This window comes from Bactrocera dorsalis, chromosome 3 (genome assembly GCF_023373825.1).
Source record: "Bactrocera dorsalis isolate Fly_Bdor chromosome 3, ASM2337382v1, whole genome shotgun sequence".
Lineage (NCBI taxonomy): Eukaryota > Metazoa > Arthropoda > Insecta > Diptera > Tephritidae > Bactrocera > Bactrocera dorsalis.
Genome location: NC_064305.1, coordinates 73,024,670 through 73,047,868, shown reverse-complemented (window position 1 = coordinate 73,047,868; position 23,199 = coordinate 73,024,670). Strand labels below are relative to the sequence as shown.

Sequence of the window (23,199 nt, the reverse complement as noted above, 5' to 3'; positions counted from 1 at the left end):
TTTATATATAAAATTTATTTAATTTTTCTGGTGATATACAATTAAAAATGTTTTCCATAATTAGAGCTTTTCAGAAACTAGAGTCATCTTAAAAGCAAAGTGGTTCCATTTAACGTGCGCCGACTGTATGTCGTAACTGAAAAGCCAATTATTATCAAGTCTAGTCATTATTAATTTGACGCGTACTTAAGCAATGCTGAGATAAGCAATTACATACAAAACTGTCTGTTTCTTTTAGTTTGAAATCTTATCGCTCCAGCTTTGTATGGCGTCGAAAACTTCACCTAACTAATAATTAAGCAATGCACACAATTGATTCTATTATAAAATGGGAATCACACTTGATTATTGCATACTACAAATACAAAAAGAAAAACTGTAAAAAACGTAAACTTCGGTTGCACCGAAACTATAATACCCTTCACCAACACAACAAATTTCATACAAGAGCTTGATTTGGATTTATATGGCCGCTGCAAGCTTCAGCGCTCTGATCTGAACAATTTCTTTGGCAAGTTTTTAATAGGTTTGTTATATGGCAGAAAGCTGTGATATCTGTGGTTTTAACAAAGGAGCAGCTTCTTTAAAAAAAAATAACGAGTAAATCGGTATCTCAAAAACTGAGGGTCTATCTGAGTTTGTTTGTGGTAAAGTTAATATTTATTAATATATAGCCTGTTCAGGGTATAAAAAAAACTTGAGTAAAGCGTCAAGCGTAACGGGGAACAAACAATTAACTGCCATTACTCAGCATGGATATTTTTATACACATATACATACATATTTCCAAATAGTAAAAACAGTCATTCTTAGTCCAATGCATAACAAAACACAATATTTTATTAAATGAAAAACTCTCCACCATTCTAATTACTCTTCATGAAATAGATTGCAATTTGTCATACACGCCTCCATAGAAAATATGAAATATAATCAACAATAATTACTAATATACCGATGAAATGGGTATGTATCTAAGTGACATTTTTTTTTGTAGAAAGTATTTACAGCTTAATACCCCTTTTTTTACTCAAAAGCACCGCGATAATAAAGCCATGGCAAGACAACTTCGGCGTGTTCTCGATATCGTTTGCTCAGAAACATTCGCTTTTTGAATTCCACACCTTCCGGCGTAGTGCCCATTAGGTTTTCAAGAGTAGCATCAGGACTTGGTTCGAGAAGCACAATGGCCATATGACCATGAGCAGCGAATAAACCTGCAAGATTGTAAAACGATTTAGGATACAAAAAATTTAAAAAACAGAACACAAAAAAAACATTTCAAAATAATATTTAAAATGAAAGCTTTTAATCACAAAAACATAACATTGAATGATTGAATGAGTAGATATTGAATGATAATGATAAAGCATATCAAATTAATTATTTTTAGCAATTATAAGTTTTTGATAATAAAAAGAAAACTTTAGAATTAAAAATAAAATCGAAATACTTTCGAAAATGAAAGCTCACAATTATAAAACAAGTTAAGAGAAGCACAAATGTTAACTATAAGGATTATCGAATTAATTATTATTGATTATATGTTTTTAGTAATCAAAAAAACTTTTTAAAAATATTTTGAAACATGTAATACATTAATAGAATTAATTAGAATATTTAGATACGTGTAGTTTCACTGCAATTATTTCTTTTTGCAGAGTTGCCATACCGTTTTAATTATAATATTTGTATTGTTAATATAGAAACATCTATTTTTTTCAAAATTTAATTTTTCGAAAATGTTTGGAATGGGGTTGCCACATTTAATATTTTTCAGAAAAATGATAATATAAAAATGTTAAATAAAATACTTATAATTTTTCAAAGGCTTAATTTTTCAAAAAATTGCGGAACAAGGTTGCCACTGTTTAAAATTTTTTTAAATAAAATATAATATAAAAATATTAACTATAAATATTTCTATATTTGCCAAAGCTTAATGTTTTCAAAAATATTTAAACAGGGTTGCCACTGTTTAATTATTGTTTTAGATAAATGATAAATTTAAAATGTTAGCTATAAATGTTTATATATTTTTCAAAAACTATTTTGGAATGGGGTTGCCACATTTAATATTTTTCAGAAAAATGATAATATAAAAATGTTAAATAAAATACTTGTAGTTTTTTAATTGTTTATATAGTTTTCAAAGGCTTAATTTTTCAAAAAAATTCGTAACAGGGTTGCCACTGTTTCAAATTTTTTTTAGATAAATCATAGTATAAATTTGTTAACTATAAATATTTTTATATTTGCAAAGGCTTAATTTTTTAAAAATATTTCTACAGGGTTGCCACTGTTTAATTAGTTTTTTTAGATAATTGATTCATTAAAAATGTTAGCTAAAAATATTTATATATTTTTCAAAGCTTACTTTTCCAAAAATATTGCAACAGGGTTGCCATATTTTATTATTGCTTTTAGGTAAATTGTGATATAAAAATGTGAGCTATTGAAAATGTATAATGCAGTGTTGCTGTTAAATGTTTAATTTTTGTTTAATAAATGGCAATACAAAAATCTAGCTACATAGAACTATTTATACATGTATGTATATATGTACGTATATCGAAATATTTTTATATACTTATTTATAGGCTCAATTTTTCAAAAAAAATTTGTACAGAGTTGCCACATTTAAATTTTCTTTAGATAAGTGATATAACAAAAATGAAAAATATTGGTTTAAATCTTTTAACCAAAAATTATATGTGTAAGAAAATCTTATTGAGACAAAAATATTTTTTTTTTTTCGTAAAATACTCAACATGCTTCAAATTACGGTTACTTAAGCAAAGCTCCATTTTTTTAATAACTTAAATTAGTTAAATTCAGCTCTTAAATATGAAATTATCATCAAAAAATGTAACAAATGAAAGCGAATATATGGAATCTCAAAACTAGAATATTTTCCCTCTTTTCAACATAATACTCACCGAAAACACCATTTTTATAAAGCGCTATATGTATATCCTTCAAGGTGGGCAGCTTCTTGGGATATTTCAACAGCTTCAAATTTTCCACAAGATGATCATGATAATACTTTACAAAATAATCGAAATGTTTCAGCTTGACTTCCAAGCTTGTTGAAGATATCAACAAATTATAGAGATCATGCACCGGTGTGCCATAACGGCAACATTGAAAATCGACGAAATATGTTTCCTTGATCTTGCCGTCAGCATCATATTGAAACATTATATTGTTAACCCAGAAATCGCCATGATTTAGTACATTAAATTCATTGGGATCGCTATGCAACATGGACCCAAATTCCGCAGCCACTCTTTTCTGACATTGTTCCTACAGGGATAGCATGTCGAATTTACATATATTAAATATTTATTATATTATGTACACAACTAAGTGCACACAAGGCAAAATTGATTAAATCGCAACTTTGTATTTTATTTGATGCGGGTGCAAATGTGTCTACGCGTAGTTTATAAAACAACTTAACTCACTTTTAACACTTAATTCACTGGAAAACATTTAATTTGAGCGCTCATATGCAAATTTAATATTTTATTGTATACTCGTATTAGTTTTAAAGCTCATAACTTCCTAAAGTACAATTTTGCGTATATAATTCACTTCTAATTCAAAACAGAGCTTTACACTTACACTTTACAGCTTGAAAAATTAAACGTGCCAAGTCGAGTTAGGTTGTTTTATCAAATAGTCACCGAAATGTATGCACATACACACTTACCATAGCATCTTTGTACACTTCGTATCCGTTAAAAGCGCTCACACATTCGTTGAATAATTTTGTTGATTGCTCATTCAAATCTTTCATCATTACTATGAATTCTTCGGTGAAAATACCAGTGCTTACCACTTTGTGATATTCACCTTTGAGCGCTACGCGTGTAGCGGTGCCGGCATGCCATTGCGCTAACTTTTTCAATGCCCTTTCGGTGTGTTCTTTATCGAGACCCTCTAAGCGTTTAGCATTTCTACAGCCAAGCAGTCGCAAATCTTCCATGAGAATAACACCGTATTTGGATGGTGTTTCGAGTTCATAATAATTTGCGCCGAATTTCACTTCAACACCCGCATCACTGTAGAGCTTCTCCAGCTCTGGTATGACAGTACGATACATCATGGTCTCTACATCGAACACATTGGTACCCTTCAACAAGTTCTGCACCCATTCTATTGGTAGTTTTAACATATAAGACACCTGTTGCGTATTTCCAGCTAAAATTTAGAATTTTTTGTTAATATTTTGCACCATTTTGAATTTCAAGGTCAAACTCAACTTTTCAACTCAACTACGAGTTTCACTGAGGTCATAATCGTGCTATAGTTATCGCCCGCCTCTTGCGTTGGCTCGATGGAAAAACTTTTGATTTGCTTAAAGTCGGGAACATTTTGTTCCAGCAGTTTCACAAATAAATTAGCCTTAAGCCAGTCGGGAATTTTACTATCATCACTAGCGGTAGTTTGTGTAGCACATTTGCCCGTGTCCGGTTCGCTCTTATTGTTTACATTTGCATCAGCTGTTGACATGTTTGCAATGTTTTATTACTCTCTCGTGTCGCTCACGAAAACGCGCTCTCACTTGTATTCCGTTTCACACAAAATGACACGAATATTATTTTAGCAGTTGAAGTTGTTTGTCTGGCACGATCGGCGTCTGGCGCGAAACTATTTGTATATTAGCGGCGCTATGGCACAAATGGGCAAACAAGTCAACCGTCTGCGCTTTACTACTAAATTTTCTAACTACAGATATGTGAGTATTTATGGTATATATGTGAGAAAGCGTCAAAAGTGCAGTAAAGCTTTCTAAAGCCGCTATTAAATATGCATGTGTGAAAGCTGATATCTAATAATTGTATTTCATCAATTAGTAACTTTATGAAATTCTATTGAAGAACTTTTATAATTGAGGAATATGACGCAATTCAATAAACAGCACTTCTCATGGCGAACTTTTGAAAGAAATTTATAATTTCGCACTCTTGAAAAATAGCTTCTTTTATTATGCTTCTATTAGAAAATTACATAATAATTATTACAAAATTTTCATAATTTAGACAAGGCCACAAAATAATAACGGCACATCCGCAAATAACTTAGTACGCTAACCACATTATCATTCATTAAAAAATTATATAAGGAAATTTAAAAAGGTGGCAACCCTAATTATTAATTTTCCCTAATTAAAAAATTGAAGCCTTCAACAATAAACAAGTTTTTTTAAATAATCAATTTATAATTCTAATGTTGTTTAACAGCTGGCAACGCCAAACAATGATTTATAATTTCTTGCACTATTATTATTTTTTTTTTAATTTTCATAAACGACTTCCTTTGGCTGCCGGCATTGTGAATATTCAGCATCTTATTATCCTTCTGTTACGCATATTCTATAAATAATTATTATTGTTTAAAAAAAGTGGCAACAAATTAATAACAGTACATTTATAAGTAACACTTATTTCATGTACTAACTGATTTATTATTTATTTTAAGCAATCTGTAAATAATAAATTTTTTAAAATGTGGCAACCCTGTTTAAAATTTAATTAGTATTAATTAAAAAATCAAGCCATGAACAACTAAAGTAAAAAAACATTAATTTCAAATTTTAAAAATCTACAAACACATAATTGAATTTAAAAAACGTGGCAACCCTGTTCAAAATTTAAATATTATTAATTAAAAATATCAAACCTTAAACTATTCTCAAAGTTTTCTGAAAAAATCAATTTAAAATTTTAAAACTTTTTTATTAAAAACAGATGGCAACTCCAAAATATAATACATTATTTTATACGTACATACATATGTTCAAGTATATGTTATATATATTTTTTGATCAAATTTTTATTAATGACTTTTGTTGCGAATATTCTTGTTCCTTTACTATGATTCTACTATGGATATACATACATACAATACATATGCATATAATTTATTACTTATTTAACAATATGTATAAGGAAATTTGAAAAAGGTGGCAATCCTGTTTTAATTGATTTCTTAAAAAATCAAACCCTTAAACATTTCTTTAAGTTTTCTCTAAAAATCAATTTAAAGTTTTTTATATTTTTTTAAGTAAAGAAATTCAAAAAATGTGGCAACCCTGTTTTAATTATTTTCTTAAAAAATCAAACCCTTAAACAATGCTTTAAGTTTTCTCAAAAAACTCAATTAAAAATTTGAAAACTTTTCTATTAAAATCAAATGGCAACTCCAAACAGTAATTAATAGTTTTATTAAATAAAATAATACAATTTTCATATATTACTTTTGTCGAACTTCGAGATTGTGAATATATAACTACATTAATTTGTTAATTATTAGAACAAAATAAAAAAATTGGCTTAAAAATTTCGAATTATTATTTATTATTATAACTCCACAAGTCAAGTTCAATGTCCATTAACAGCAAACGTATTATTTATTTAAGCTAATTGCTACTCTGTAGTGCAACATGAATGGGAATTTACATTTTCGGTGCAAATGCACTCCTTTGTAAACGTGAGAAGTGTCCTCTAGATAAAAATTTCAAAACCAACAAAATTGAAAAGTAAATCGCAGATAGCATGCGAAATGCAAATGAGCGTGAGCGATTTCTTTTCAAGTACGAAATTCAGTACCAGATGAACTGGACCAAAAGTAAATATGTCAACCCATTTTCAGCAGCACAGAATAGTTTTCCGCATATAACTCGCCTTATTCTGAGATAAGCTCACAACTGATTTGTGAGTAAAAATTTGTGATTTGTATATTATAAGGTTTATTTTGTGAGGTTTGCTTTCAGATATCACAAAATTGTGAGCAAATTGTTAGCTTTTGAGGGCAGGTAACTAATAAACAACAACACACATACTTTCGGTTTGATCCATCCGATCCAAACTTCATTATAAAATTTTTGCGTTGGCGTTTTTAAAACTTAAATGAAATCTCACTCGACGATTAAGTCTAATTTATAGGAAAATATATTAACCATTTCTCAATAATTTCAAAGAACAAGCTGAGAAGAAAAATGTACTCCAGATCTTTGTATACAAAATTTAGTGTGATTTAAAACCTTTTAAATAGTCACATTCAGAGTATACCAAATTCATTGACATAACGCTATCAGCAGAAAATAGTAACACTTTCTTCATAATTTTAAATTATTAATTTATTCTTCAAAATCTATGTCGTCCCCCTCAAAGTAATCCTCTTTAGCCCCAAAACACTTGTTCCAACGTTTCTTCCAATCCTCGAGGCAGTTGTTAAAGTCTATTTATGAAAAAACATTCAATGCGCACAGCGAATGTCTTCCATTGACTCAAGAATGTTTGAGTTTGCTGAAAAGCCAGAAAGGAGCTAAATCAGGTGGTTGCGGCACGATATTGGTTGAAAATTTGGCGAAAGCTTACGAAGAATCAATGCAATATGTGGCGTTACAATATCGTGGTGCAAAAACCAAAAGTTTTCGGCCTATAATTCCAGCCTTTTTTTAAATATTGCTTAGCGCAAACGACGCACAGTACCCAAATAGTATTACTTGTTGACAGTTTGGCCAGTCGGAAGGAATTCCGAGTGAACCACAACTCGATAATAGAAGAAAACTATCAACATAACCTTGATTATTGACCTTCTTTGGGGTGGTTTTTTAAGTTTCGGCTCAACTTTGCCATAATTTTCGACCGATTGATCGTCTGTTTCCGGGTCATAAGCATAGATCCAAATTTCATCGCCAGTAATAATACGCCAGACGTTGATGCCAAGCTGTTTTTCAAAAAAAGTGATGTGAGTAAATTTGGCACCAATCATGCTTTCACTTTTCTAAGGCCCAAATTATCTTTCAAAATGGTTTTCACTGATCCCTCTGATATTCAAATGATGCCAGTAAGATCTCTGTTTATTAATCGTCGGTTCTCAAGCACCAATTTCTTCATGTTATTGACGTGTTGATCATCAGTTGACGTTGATGGCCGTCCTGAACGTAGTTCCTCGTTAACACATTCTCGATTTTTTTGTAGAAAATTTTTTGTATGGAAAATTTACTTAATTTTTCTGGTGATACACAAATAAAAAACTTTCAATAATTAGAACTTTTCAGAAACTAGAGTCATCTTAAAGTGGTTCCATTTAACGTGCACCGACTGTATGTCGTAACTGAAAAGCCAATTATTATCAAGTCTAGGTATTATTAATTTGACGCGTACTTAAGCAATGCTGAGATAAGCAATTACATACAAAACTGTCTGTTTCTTTTAGTTTGAAATCTTATCGCTCCAGCTTTGTATGGCGTCGAAAACTTCACCTAACTAATAATTAAGTAAAAAATGAACACAATAGCTTCTATTATAAAATGGGAATCACACTTGATTATTGCATACTACAAATACAAAAAGAAAAACTGAAAAAAACGTAAACTTCGGTTGCACCGAAACTATAATACCCTTCACCAACGCAAACAATTTCATACAAGAACTTGATTTAGATTTGTATGGCCGTTGTATGCTTCAGCTTTAAGATCTGAACAATTTCTTTCGTAAGTTTTTGATAGGTTAGTTATATGCCATAAAGCTCCGATATCGGTGGATTTAACAAATGAACCGTTTCTTGATGAGAAAATTACTTGTACAAATTTTCAAGGCGATATCTAAATAACTATAACTAAAACTGAGGGACTAGTATACATAAACAGATGGAGTTGTCTAAATCGACTCAGCTCGTCATGCTGATGATTTGCCTCTATATTTTATAAGGTCTCCGACGTTTCCATCTGGGTTTGTTTGTGGCAAAGTTAATATTTATTAATATATAGCACGTTCAGGGTATAAAAAACATGAGTCGAACGTCAAGCGTAACGGGGAACGAGCAATTAACTCCCATTACTCAGCATGCATATTTTTATACACATATACATACATACATGTTTCCAAATAGTAAAAACAGTCATTCTTAGTCGCAATGCATAACAAAACATAATATTTTATTAAATGAAAAACTCTCCACCATTTTAATTACTCTTCATGAAATAAATTGCAATTTATCATACACGCCTCCATAGAAAATATGAAATATAATCAATAAGAATTACTAATATACCGATGAAATGGGTATGTGTCTAAGTGACATTTTTTTTTTTTGTAGAAAGTATTTACAGCTTAATATCGTACCCCTTTTTTTTTACTCAAAAGCACCGCGATAATAAAGCCATGGCAAGATAACTTCGGCGTGTTCTCGATATCGTTTGCTCTGAAACATTCGCTTTTTGAATTCCACACCTTCCGGCGTAGTGCCCATTAGGTTTTCAAGAGTAGCATCAGGACTTGGTTCGAGAAGCACAATGGCCAAATGACCATGAGTTGCGAATAAACCTGCAAGATTGTAAAACGATTTACAAAAATTTTAAAAACAAAACACAAAAATAACATTTCAAAATAATATTGAAAATTAAAGCTTTTAATCACAAAAACATAATATTGCATGAATGAATGTATAGATGAAGTGAATGATAATGATGAAGTATATCAAATTAATTATTTTTATCAATTACAAGTTTTTGATAATAAAAAGAAAACTTAAGAATTAAAAATAAAAACGAAATACTTTCGAAAATGAAAGCTCACAATTATAAAACAAGTTAAGAGAAGCACAAATGTTAACTATAAGGATTATCGAATTAATTATTATTGATTATATGTTTTTAGTAATCAAAAAAACTTTTTAAAAATATTTTGAAACATGTAATACATTAATATAATTAATTAGAATATTTAGATACGTCCAGCTTCACTGCAATTATTTCTCTTTGCAAAGTTGCCATACCGTTTTATATATAGTATTTGTATCGTTAATATAAAAACTTCTATTTTTTGAAAACTTAATTTTTCGAAAAAAATTTGGAAGGGGGTTGCCACATTTAATATTTTTCAGAAAAAAAATAATATCAAAATGTTAAATAAAATATTTATAGTTTTTCAAAGGCTTAATTTTTCAAAAAATTGCGGAACAAGGTTGCCACTGTTTAAAATTTTTTTAGATAAATTATAATATAAAAATATTAACTATAAATATTTCTGGATTTGCCAAAGCCTAATTTTTTCAAAAATTTTTAAACAGGGTTGCCACTGTTTAATTATTGTTTTAGATAAATGATAATCTTAAAAAGTTAGCATTAAATGTTTACATATTTTCCAAAGCTTAATTTTTCAAAAACTATTTTAGAACAGGGTTGCCACACTTAATATTTTTCAGAAAAATAATAATATAAAAATTTTTAATAAAATATTTATAGTTTTTCAAATGTTAGCTATAAATGTGTGTATATTTTTCAAAGCTTAATTTGTCAAAAAATATTTTGGAATAGGGTTGCCACATTTAATATTTTTCAAAAAAATAATAATATAAAAATGTTAACTAAAATATTTATAGTTTTTCAAAGGCTTAATTTTTCAAAAAAATTAAATTCGGAACAGGGTTGCCACTGTTTAGATAAATCATAATATAAAAATGTTAACTATAAATATTTATATATTTTTCAAAGCTTACTTTTCCAAAAATATTGCAACAGGGTTGCCATATATTATTATTGTTTTCGATAAATTATGATATAAAAATGTGATCCATTGAAAATGTATTATATAATGCAGTGTTGCTTGAAATATTTATACAATATATTCTTAAATGCTTAATTTCTTAAAAAACATTGGAACAGGGTTGTCACAGTTTAATTTGTTTTAAATAAATGGCAATATAAAAATCGACCTATATATAAATATTGATACATGTTTATATACATACATCTATAGAAATATTTTTATATATTTAGAGGCTCAATTTTTCAAAAAATATTTGTACAGGGTTGCCACATTTAAATTTTCTTTAGATAAATGCTATAACAAAAATGAAAACTATTGGTTTAAAACTTTTTTACCAAGAATTATATCTGTGAGAAAATCTTATTGAGGCAGATTTTTTTTTTTTGTAAAATACTCAACAAGCTTCAAATTTTGGTTAGTTAAGCAAAGCATCAATTTTTAAATTACTTAAATTAGTTGAATTCAGTTCTTAAATACAAAATTACTACCAAAAAATGTAATGAAAATATATGAAAGCGAATATATGGAATCTCAAAACTAGAATATTTCTCCTCTTTTCAACACAATACTCACCGAAAACACCATTTTTATACAGCTCTATATGAATATCCTTCAAGGTGGGCAGCTTCTTGGGATATTTCAACAGCTTCAAATTTTCCACTAGATGATCATGATAATACTTTACAAAATAATCGAAATGTTTCAGCTTGACTTTCAAGCTTGTTGAAGATATCAACAAATTATAGAGATCATGCGCCGGTGTGCCATAGCGGCAACATTGAAAATCGACGAAATAAGTTTCCTTGATCTTGCCGTCAGCATCATATTGAAACATTATATTGTTAACCCAGAAATCGCCATGATTTAGTACATTAAATCCATTGGGATCGCTATGCAACATGGACCCAAAGTCGGCAGCCAGTCTTTTCTGACATTGTTCCTACAGGGATGGCATGTCGAATTTACATATATTAATTATTTATTATATCATGTACAGTACTAAGTGCACACACGGCAAAATTGATTAAATCGCTACTTTGTATTTTATTTGATGCGGGTGCAAATGGGTCTACGTGTATTTGATAAAACAACTTAACTCACTTTTTACACTTTATTCACTTGAAAACATTTAATTTGAGCGCTCATATGCAAATTTAATATTTTATATTAATTTTAAAGTTCATAAAGTTCATTTATATCAGTTTATATTAATTTTAAAGCTTATAACTTCTCTAAGTTCAATTTTACTTACATAATTCACTTCTAATTCAAAACAGAGCTATACACTTACACTTTACAACTTGAAAAATTAAAAGTGCCAAGTCGAGTTAGGTTGTTTTATCAATTAGCTATCGAAATGTATGCACACACACACTTACCATAGCATCTTTGTACACTTCGTATCCGTTAAAAGCGCTCACACATTCGTTGAATAATTTTGTTGATTGCTCATTCATATCTTTCATCATTACTATGAATTCTTCGGTGAAAATGCCAGTGCTCACCACTTTGTGATATTCACCTTTGAGCGCTACGCGTGTAGCGGTACCGGCATGCCATTGCGCTAACTTTTTCAATGCCCTTTCGGTGTGTTCTTTATCGAGACCCTCTAAGCGTTTAGCATTTCTACAGCGAAGCAGTCGCAAATCTTCCATGAGAATAACACCGTATTTGGATGGTGTTTCGAGTTCATAATAATTTGCGCCGAATTTCACTTCAACACCCGCATCACTATAGAGCTTCTCCAGCTCTGGTATGACAGTACGATACATCATGGCCTCTACATCGAACACATTGGTACCCTTCAATGAGTTCTGCACCCATTCTATTGGCAGTTTTAACATATAAGACACCTGCTGCGTATTTCCAGCTAAAATTTAGAGTTTTTTGTTAATATTGTACACCATTTTGAATTTCAAGGTCAAACTCAACTTTTCAACTCAACTACGAGTTTCACTGAGGTCATAATCGTGCTATAGTTATCGCCCGCCTCTTGCGTTGGCTCGATGGAAAAACTTTTGATTTGCTTAAAGTCGGGAACATTTTGTTCCAGCAGTTTCACAAATAAATCAGCCTTAAGCCAGTCGGGAATTTTACTATCATCACTAGCGGTAGTTTGTGTAGCACATTTGACCGTGTCCGGTTCGCTCTTATTGTTTACATTTGCATCAGCTGTTGACATGTTTGCAATGTTTTATTACTCTCTCGTGTCGCTCACGAAAACGCGCTCTCACTTGTATTCCGTTTCACACAAAATGACACGAATATTATTTTAGCAGTTGAAGTTGTTTGTCTGGCACGATCGGCGTCTGGGGCGAAACTATTTGTATATTAGCGGCGCTATGGCACAAATGGGCAAACAAGTCAACCGTCTGCACTTGACTACTAAATTTGCTAACTACAGATATGAGTGTATTTATATATATGTGAGAAAGCGTCAAAAGTGCACTAAAGCTTTCTGAAGCCGCTATTAAATATGCATGTGTGAAAGCTGATATCTAATAATTGTATATCATCAATTAGTAACTTTATGAAATTCTATTGAAAAACTTTTATAATTGAGCAATATGACGCAATTCAATAAACTGCACTACTTATGGCAAACTTTTAAAAGAAATTTATAATTTCACACTTTAAAAAATAGCTTATTTTATTATGCTTCTATTAGAAAAATACATAATAATTATTACAAAATTTTCATAATTTAGGCAAGGCCACAAAATAATAACGGTACATCCGTAAATAACATTCACTTAGTACGCTAACCGCATTATTATTTATTAAAAAAATTATATAAGGAAATTTAAAAGGGTGTCAACCCTAATTATTAATTTTCCTAATTAAAAAATTGAAGCCTTAAACAATAAAAAGTATTTTTAAATAATCAATTTATAATTCTAAAATTGTTTAACAGCTGGCAACGCCAAACAATGATTTATAATTTCTTTTACTATTATTACTTTTTTTTAATAAAATTTTCATAAACGACTTTCTTTGGCTGCCGGCATTGTGAATACTCTGCATCTTATTATCCTTCTGTTACAGATATTCTATAAATAATTAATATTATTTAAAAAAGGTGGCAACAAATTAATAACAGTACATTTATAAGTAACACTTATTTCATGTACTAACTGATTTATTATTTATTTCAATCAATCTATAAATAACAAAATTTTTAAAATGTGGCAACCCTTTTTAAAATTTAATTAGTATTAATTAAAAAATCAAGCCATGAACAATTAAAGTAAAAAAACATTAATTTCAAATTTTAAAAATCTACGTACACATAATTGAATTTAAAAAACGTGGCAACCTTGTTCAAAATTTAAATATTATTAATTAAAAATATCAAACCTTAAACTATTCTCTAAGTTTTCTGAAAATATCAATTTAAAATTTTAAAACTTTTTTATTAAAAACATATGGCAACTCCAAAATATAATACATTATTTTATACGTACATACATACATACATATGTACAATTATATGGAATATATTTTTTTATCAAATTTTTATTAATGACTTTCGTTGTGAATATTCTTGTTCCGTTACTATGATATTACTATGGACATGCATATAATTTATTACTTATTTAACAATATGTATAAGGAAATTTGAAAAAAGCGGCAATCCTGTTTTAATTATTTTCTTAAAAAATCAAACACTTAAACATTTCTTTAAGTTTTCTCAAAAAATCAATTTAAAGTTTTTATAATTTTTTATGTAAAGAAATTCAAAAAAGGTGGCAACCCTGTTTTAATTATTTTCTTAAAAAATCAAACCTTTAAACATTTCTTTAAGATTTCTCAAAAAACTCAATTAAAAATTTTAAAACTTTTTTATTAAAATCAAATGGCAACTCCAAACAGTAATTAATAGTTTTACTGTTGTCGACTCGGCTATAATCGCGTAAGCGGTATCTACGCCAGTAAAGAAGAAGAAGAAATAAAATAATAAAATGTTCATATATTACTTTCGTCGAACTCCGAGATTGTGAATATATAAGTACATTAATTTGTTAATTATTAGAACAAAATAAAAAAAAAAATTGGCTTAAAGATTTCGAATTATTATGTATTTATTATTATAATTCTACGAGTCAAGTTCAATGTCCATTAACAGTTAACGTATTATTTATTTAAGCTAATTGCCACTCTGTGGTGCAACATGAATGGGAATTTACATTTTCGGTGCAAATGCACTCCTTTGTAGACGTGAGAAGTGTCCTCTAGATAAAAATTTCAAAAACGACAAAATTGAAAAGTAAATCGCAGATAGCATGCGAAATGCAAATGAGCGAGAGCGATTTCTTTCAAGTACAGAAATTCAGTACCAGTTGAACTGGACCGAAAGTATGTCAACCCATTTTCAGCAGCACAGAAAGTTTTCCGCATATAACTCGCCTTATTCTGAGATGAACTCACAACTGATTTGTGAGTAAAAATTTGCGATTTTTATATTATAAGGTTTATTTTGTGAGGTTTGCTTTCAGATATCGCGGAATTATGATATTTCGGCAGCATATAGTTGATTCCACACAATTCCGCATAATCGTAGTAATCACCGTGAATGCACTTTATGTACTTTAGAAAAACAAGTGTATACCAAACACTAATCATTATTTTTAAATTCCATTTGACGCAAATGTCACTGACATACCACCCTAGAAAAAGTATCGACGAATGGGTTTTATTTTATTCCTTTTTTGCACTCACTTCAATGGTTACAAAAAGTGAAAAAAAAATATATATTTTTTGTAAACAATCAAAGTAAGACCTTGTGTCTAACGTTGATCAAAAGAAAACGAGTTTCGTAAAGAGTAGTCTTTAGATAAAATATAAGATAAAATATTCGGTCCAAAAATTAATAAATAAAATAATAATAAATAAATCCAGTTAAGTCTTCTGAATTCAAGATTTCGTTAAACTAATATTAAAATCTAGTTGAGAAAATCGAAGGAATAAGCAAAATAAAATTTTTTAACAAATTTAACAAATGGTGGTTTCTCAAAAAAAGACGATTTTTGAACTAAAAATATTATTGGTGAGAGAAAAAAGCTTCGCTTAATTGCTAAAAAATATATTTAAGAAGCTCGTGTTAAAATTTTAGACTTTACGGCTTAGCCGTTTTTAAATAATATTGGTCACCGAATTTGAAAACACCATTTTGCGAAAATCGCGCTTAAAGTTTGGCCTTTTACTTTCAAACACTCTGAAACGCCTTGCGTATAACTTCGAAAATATTCACCAGAACGATATTTTGTATGTATTCTTAACCCTTATGTCAACGGCAACATACCTGGCTATGTTTTGCGTTTTCAAAACGCTATAGCTCTGAACTGGATAATCGGATCGACTTGAAATTTCGTGATATCCTAGCGAAAACTGTTTTACGCAATAGCCCCAATTTTGGTTAGGATTGTATTATCCGTTTGGTAGATAAAGCCCATTTACAAAGTTGCACCCTTACGTCAACAGCATACATACCTGGGTATACCATACCATATGTATAGTAAAACGCATGTAAATATGATAATATTTGAAAAGTATGGTTTATTTTGAGTGAAAAAAATACTTATGGTATAAAAATTATTATAAATTATAAAATACTTGTTAAAAAAACTACGAAAAAATTTAAAATTATTGAAATTCAATTACATCTATCGCATTGCGGCAAGTCTTTGGAATGCTCTGCGTACACTGGTTTGTTGCATAATGTGCATGCTTTACGAGTAGGGCGTCGTTTGGAGCAGATGTAGCAATTCCCCTTTACTTTTAGGCGTCCCGTACTATCACGCTCCTCCGCTTCATGTGCTCCAGCTTCCACAACTCGGATGGGCCTACCTATCGTGGCTTCGATGGCGTTGCGCGTTGAAAAAACTCTGGATATTCTGCTGTTATTCGTCCTGCTCTCTATTTCTGGCTTGCATAGTTGCTCACTTAGCTGATGGAGAAACATCCTACGGCGGCTTGTATATGACTTCAGGTGAGTGTTGTTGTTAACGTATATTATGTATGCAGCAAACGCAGCAACGTCCACAATATTAAGTGCCCTGGAGACGATCAAATAATTGCGTCAAACAGTGCATATGTGTTAGTGATGTTCAATCGTGTGTTGCCCGCAAACGTTCAAATTAACACGTCAAACATCAGTTTATTTTTGATCTTGTAGCGAACGGTCGTCATGTCATCGTCGGATGATGATTATCTTTTATTGGCATGCAATTCTTATGAAAAAAAAATGAAAAATTTTATTATTTTAATTTATTTGATTTGTTTTGATTTTATTTTATTTTATTTTATTTTATTTTATTTTATTTTATTTTATTTTATTTTATTTTATTTTATTTATTTTATTTTATTTATTTTATTTTATTTGATTTTACTTTAATTATTTTATTATTGTAATTTATTTGATTTGATTTTATTATATTTTATTTTATTTTATTTGATTTTACTTTAATTATTTTAATTTATTTGATTTGATTTTATTTATTTTAAAATTTTACGCTTATTTCACTTAACTTTTTTCTTCTTCACTTCACTCTTTTTCGCTTCACTTCACTTTTCCGCAAGTATGTATGTCCTCTTCGCTTGAAGTCTTCACTGCAAATGAGTCATGCTTGTCAAACATGAGTGGAGACGATCAAATTATCGTCCGTCAAATAGAAATATCAAAAATTTTGATTTTCATCAAACAGAGCCGACAACAAGTCGGTGTAGCGTACGTGTAGCCGACGAGAGCCGACGACACCAACACAATTAAAGTGTTTGACGCAATTATTTGATCGTCTCCAGGGCACTTTATAAAAGAAAGCCAAAGGCCATCTATTTGTGCGCCGCTTGGTACTATATTCGGACAAGCACATGTCCATGCTATCAACTCCACCTTCACAGGTGCATTTCTGTTAGTAACTATGTGTTCAGTTTGGAAGCTATATGCTATAGTAATCCGTTCTGAACAATTTCTTCGGAGATTCCTCTGTTGTCTTAGAAAATAATCTATACCAAATTTCGTGAATATATCTGGTCAAATGTGTGTGTGGCAGCTATATGTTATAGTGGTCCGATATCGGCTATTCCGACAAATGAGCAGCTTCTTGAAGAGAAAATGACGTTTGCAAAATTTCAAAAGGATATCTTAAAAACTGAGGGACTAGTTCGTATATATACAGACGGACGGACAGATGGACGGACAGACAGACGGACATGGCTAAAACGACTCATCTCAACACACTGATCATTTATATATATACTTTATAGGGTCTCCGACGCTTCCTTCTGGGTGTTACAAACATCGTGACAAACTTAATATACCCTGTTCAGGGTATAAAAATCTGAATCGCAAGCGATTAGTTAAATGTGTACCTGTCGGGTTATAACGGCATGCCATTTGCCATACAAAACGTATGTACATACCCGGGTATGTTGCTGTTGACGTGCGTAAAAAAGTTCTGCTGTTGACATAAAGGTTAAATATACATATGTCTGTACAATAAGAAAATAAAATTTAAAAAATCGTTTTTTTAATTCTAATTGTATATAACCCTTTAAATTTGTCATAATCTAGACGATGGTGCTCATCCAGCTGTCGTGGCATTACACAGTTCATGAGCAACTCAAGTTCATTTGTGTTGCTCCATTAATTGTATGAAGACCGTTTGACAAAACCGAGAATTTTGACGACCGTGAAAAAAGCGTTGCTTAATCTTAAATATACACGATATTTTCTCGTCTTCCACCGAGAGCTGATATCAGACTAGAAATCTGCTAAAAATATATTGAAAATTTAATTGCGTTACTTTACGAATAAAATTATGATTGACTATCATATTTTGTCACCATTTAGTTCATAAAAATTACATCACTGTTTGTATTTTTATATACATACATATATACAAACACACTAGTAAATATGGCCAAAACAATTACTTGTTGCTTGATGTGTAAAGACATAACTGTTTATGTTCAAGTTTATTATTCCTAAGTAATAAACTTCACATGCACCCTTATTTGCATACCGTAATGGATGGCCTAAAAGTGAAATATATTAAGGGAAAATGATGTGTAAGCTATTTAGCTAAATGATTGATTATCTTCTCGTTAATGAAGAGGAAGTTTATGATGACATCGCAAACAATGTGACGAGAATAATGTTAGTACTCGAATACGTACATATATTTTCCTAAAACATTGAATCAGCAAACAATTGCAATTAATTTATTAGAATTTCGTAAACATTTAAATTTATTATGTAGGTAAGGATATAAAAAAAAATAATTAAGTAATGGAAGATAAATAGGTTTGAACAGCGAACTGAATGATGTGAAGGAGTGTTCTGTGATATACTTATATATCATTCAATAAGAAAGGCTGAATGAGGTACAAATTGAATAATACATAAGTATATCACAAAACACTTCTTTATCCAACAGACGTAAAATTTAACTTCGTCCACAATAATATACCAGCAAGCAATGTTTTTGTTTATCGAAAAAGAAAGATATACGTAGGTCACCTTTTATAATTCGATATTCGATTTTGTTATCAAAGGTTAATGATCGAAAATCGCTTCTTTGTTTTTCAAAAAATTCTCAATTAAAATCCATATTCTTTTGTCATTCGGTGCCAAGTCAGGACTTTAAGGTGCTTCTCTCTTTATATCTATGTTTCAAGTGCTCAAAAATGCAGTTTTTTAAATCGATGTGTGAGAGTTCGCATTGTCGTGATGAGGACTGACCGTCTTGAGAGGTTTGTGGAGAATTTTTCACCAGAAAAATAAGTCGCAACAAATATGATCAGATAGGTGCCATGGTGCCAGGTCCGTACTATTAGATGGATGCATAAGCACTCTCTCAACCGAGCTCGCGATAGTTCTGGCGAGCTTACATCGATGTATGGGGTCAGACCTTGTGCGGATGTAACACAAACTCTATCCTTTCGGCAAAGGCTGCCGCTTTTAAGCGATTGCTAATTCCAGATGGTTCAATTGCTAGAAGAACAGCTCATAGTAAACCCAACTCCAAACACCAAAGATACTTTTCTAACCGTCAATACTGGCTTGACAAACGCTTACTCCGACTCACCGCGTTTCAATGAAACAGTAACTGTATCCAAACAAGAAGAACATTTCTTCATTAGGAAAAAAAAAATTATTTTAAAATGTATCGCCTTATATGTGTGCTAAGGTTTTTACTTCAGCTTTTGATTTGTTTTATTTTTCATTTGAAAATATTTTATACACGGGGGGTACGCATTTAATTTCAGTAACTAAATTACTGAACACTAGTATAACACGTAAAAATATATTCTTTATACATACATATTATATATTATAATTATATTTTCATTTTGTAACTGTAATCTCGAAATACGGTCACCAAGTCATGGCGGAACAACCAACTTTAGTTTTACGTAAAAAGAAGAAGACACATACCTACGTGAAAGCGTCGAAGGAGGAGGTCGAAACCGAACAACCCAAAGACGTAGACAGCCTTTTACGCGCACAAAAAAGTGACGTGTCTTTGCCGGAAAGTATTGCATCAAAAGCCGCGCGATCATTTACAGCTGAAGAAAGCCGTCCGTCGGACATCATGTCGCGAATATTTGATGACACATCATTGTATGACAGCGATTATTCAACTACCGAGACGGAGGAGAGTGTATCTCAACACGCGCTGCCAGTAATGGAGAGCATGTATGTTGACTTACTACACGTTTATGGAGGTATACCAGATCTCGACGAAGTCTCCGAAGATATAGACTCTCGAAAAAGTGTTCGAACCACGGTCGAAATTGAACAGGAGCCCATGGACGAAGGAATATTTGTGGATCCACTAACTGGCGAGACTATAATTGAGCGAAGAAAGCCACCCACTCCAACTGTCGCCGTAAGCGAAGTTAGCAAAATGGGAGTTGAAGAAGAAGAAGAAGAAGAAGAGGAAACTGAGACGGTGGAATTGCAAGCGGACATATCGATGTCAGAAGATAGTGAGATACTACAATTATTGGAACTCGAAAAAATGGAAACGGAAGTAGTAGCCAAAGATGAGCTTCAAGCTGATTCTTTAGACGATTTTTTAACGAGACTAAAGGTGACTATAGTGGAGAAACCAAATTTTAGGCAGCTTACAGCAGAAAAGCTCGAACGTGAGAGAGTATTGAAAATAATGATGGCGGAAGCTGAAAAATTCCTAAATACCTTAATCGAAGAGGTTGTGGATGTCGTCGAATATAAACAACCTATGGAAATATTACGTAATAATTTAGATAAACATGCTGTAATGGAAGAAATCTTAGAGAAAGTGAACGAATTAGAAGTAGAACGTACCATACGAGCCATCCTTAATCGCAGAGCTATCGAATTCTACAAACGTAAAAGATTATATCAAGCCATTACAGACGATTTACCAGATCAGGCTATGGAGTATAGAGAAAAGCTCAATTATGCTACGAAACAGTTGGATCGGGCACTCGGAATGGAACATGCGATAAAAATGAAATGGCAACACGAACAAAACCAATTAAATGCAAAGCTCACGCAGATGCAGGAAAGTGCACAAGAGAAAGAGGACGAGTTTAAAGCATTAGTACTCCAGTCGCTTGTAAAGGACAAACGAAATTTCGAACCAGTGAGTTTATAGTCTCAAAAGCATTATGATGATTTAATTAAAAAACAATATTTATTTAATTCTTTTAATTACATATTATACTTTCATTCCTTTAGATTATTACGAATATTTTGAACGAAATGTTTACAACATATAATGAAGTGTGCAAAACGTACCTCGATCTCATTCAAATACAACACACGAAAGCAGAACTTCAGAAGGTAAATGTTGCTAAACTATTATATCTACTATACAGACATATACATATATATAAATATGTATATAAAGAGTGTTACCAGTTGTACCTGATTTCAATTTTTATATATGCTGATCTCAAAGTTGAAACGTCGCGCAACTTTCGAAACCCAGGAATTTAAGTCGAACTTAGATAAGGTTATACTGGCTGACTGTCACCAGATAAAGGTTCAGTTTATTGTAAATTTAGGGCTAGAAAGAAGCATAGAGGTGTTCCAGCGTCGCTCGCATGCATACTTCCCTGCACTTGCAGCATGTAATCTCGTTTCTTATACCCATTCGGCTCACATATGAAGTCAGCAGGTAGTCCTGCAGCTCTTCGGAGACCGTGTTAGTAAAAATCATGCGTATTTTTCTTCGCTGATCTTGATGATCCTGCATGTCCTTAAGACATTCCATCCGACGGAAATTTCATTGTATATCTCTTTTATTCATTTCCTTCTTGTGCTGGTTCGGTAGAGCCACACGGATGACAGTCTGATCAGCTAAAGGGTGATACAAAGAGAGGTACTTTTTTCAATAGACATTTTCTTGGCAGATCACGGGTTATTTTTGTTCAATCTTGAGACCTAGCATTCATTATTGGATAATATTCGACCGAATAGACCAGCACGCAGTGAGAAAATATAACAGCCGTAGCTTAAACTATACACGTAGACCGTGGAGAGCCGATTCGGTGGCGTTCTCCCTATTACGAACATCTATTTAAGAGTACTAAAGAATATTTCACGACTATTTTGCTATTTAAAATTTTATAAAATACTTTCAACTTTCAGAAAGACGACTATATAGAATACGGCAAGGGATTGAAACAATATGTGATCTTACAAACGGAAACAAAAGACTTGCACAAAAAAGTTGAAGGTACATAAGCATAACATACTACTATATAAATAATATATATAAAACTGCTCTCAAACTTTTCTTGGCGCTTTCATTTACAAATAGATCGCAGCGTGGAATTGGGCTATATTCGTGCGCGTTGCAATCGCGATATTCATGCGCTCTCGAATATAAAAGTTAAAAGCGATATTGCACGCATTATAAACGGCATGAAGAAGAGGACGCTAGCTTATTTGCTGGAGGATAAGAAACAATCTCGCGAGAAATTAGTTCATTTGAAGGAAGAACGCTTAGGTTTACAGCGACAAATACGGGAATTGACATTTCAAACCGGTTTGTCCAGCAAACCGGTGCTGTTGAAAGATTACGATTCCACTGTTGAACAAGCTGAAATGGTGGCTAAAAATATTGCGGCGTTACGTAAGCAGAAAAAAGATTTATTGGATAAAATAGCTAAAATTGAAACAAAGTGTAAAGCAAGGGAAGCACGCGGGTAAACAATAAATATAACATTTTTCACATTCGTGGAAAACCGCAGGAATTGTATTTTTATTTGACGCTAGATTAGTTTTTCACTACATCGAACAGGTATTCAAGGTTTAAAGTGGGCTTACTAGTTGGAAAGTCGATCTAATAGCGAGTAATTTCTACGGTCTCGTAGGTTTTATGTTTCGGGTTTGGATTATTGTTGGAACATCGATCTGGTAGAGAGTTAATTTCTAGTTGTCAATAAGTTTCCAATCTAGAATTTTAGAGATTAGAAAATAATATACTATCCTCTCAAATTTTACCCGGACTGATGATAACCTTAACTTTTCAAGTATCTCCCACAATATAGACTCCTTTTGAGCCAATACAATCAGTGCAAGGATTAATCCAATTTTCCAAATCTATAAATGTTATAAGCCTTAGGTGGGTTGGCC

The 23,199-nt window shown here is 31.3% G+C and overlaps 2 protein-coding genes across 3 annotated transcripts; one reads left to right on the top strand and one right to left on the bottom strand.

Annotated features, from left to right (window-relative positions):
- Nucleotides 1–1,026: 1,026 nt before the first annotated feature.
- LOC105223374 (uncharacterized) lies at nucleotides 1,027–12,961 on the bottom strand. Its single transcript, XM_049452742.1, has 8 exons — nucleotides 12,498–12,961; nucleotides 11,945–12,435; nucleotides 11,139–11,505; nucleotides 9,153–9,341; nucleotides 4,269–4,529; nucleotides 3,716–4,206; nucleotides 2,940–3,306; nucleotides 1,027–1,217 (listed from the first exon to the last, which is right to left on the bottom strand). The coding sequence occupies exons 1-8, from the start codon at nucleotides 12,745–12,747 to the stop codon at nucleotides 1,027–1,029; spliced, it is 2,607 nt and encodes an 868-aa protein (XP_049308699.1). The 5' UTR covers nucleotides 12,748–12,961.
- LOC105223365 (uncharacterized) lies at nucleotides 4,587–22,813 on the top strand. 2 transcript variants are annotated; one of them, XM_049454008.1, is made up of 5 exons: nucleotides 4,587–4,744; nucleotides 19,953–21,199; nucleotides 21,295–21,399; nucleotides 22,210–22,297; nucleotides 22,382–22,813. In XM_049454008.1, exons 2-5 carry the CDS (start codon nucleotides 19,955–19,957, stop codon nucleotides 22,771–22,773), a joined length of 1,830 nt encoding a protein of 609 aa, XP_049309965.1. In that variant the 5' UTR covers nucleotides 4,587–4,744; nucleotides 19,953–19,954; the 3' UTR covers nucleotides 22,774–22,813. The 2 variants fall into 2 exon arrangements, with proteins under 2 accessions (XP_049309965.1, XP_049309964.1); XM_049454007.1 differs by lacking the exon at nucleotides 4,587–4,744 and adding an exon at nucleotides 16,025–16,554.
- Nucleotides 22,814–23,199: the final 386 nt, after the last annotated feature.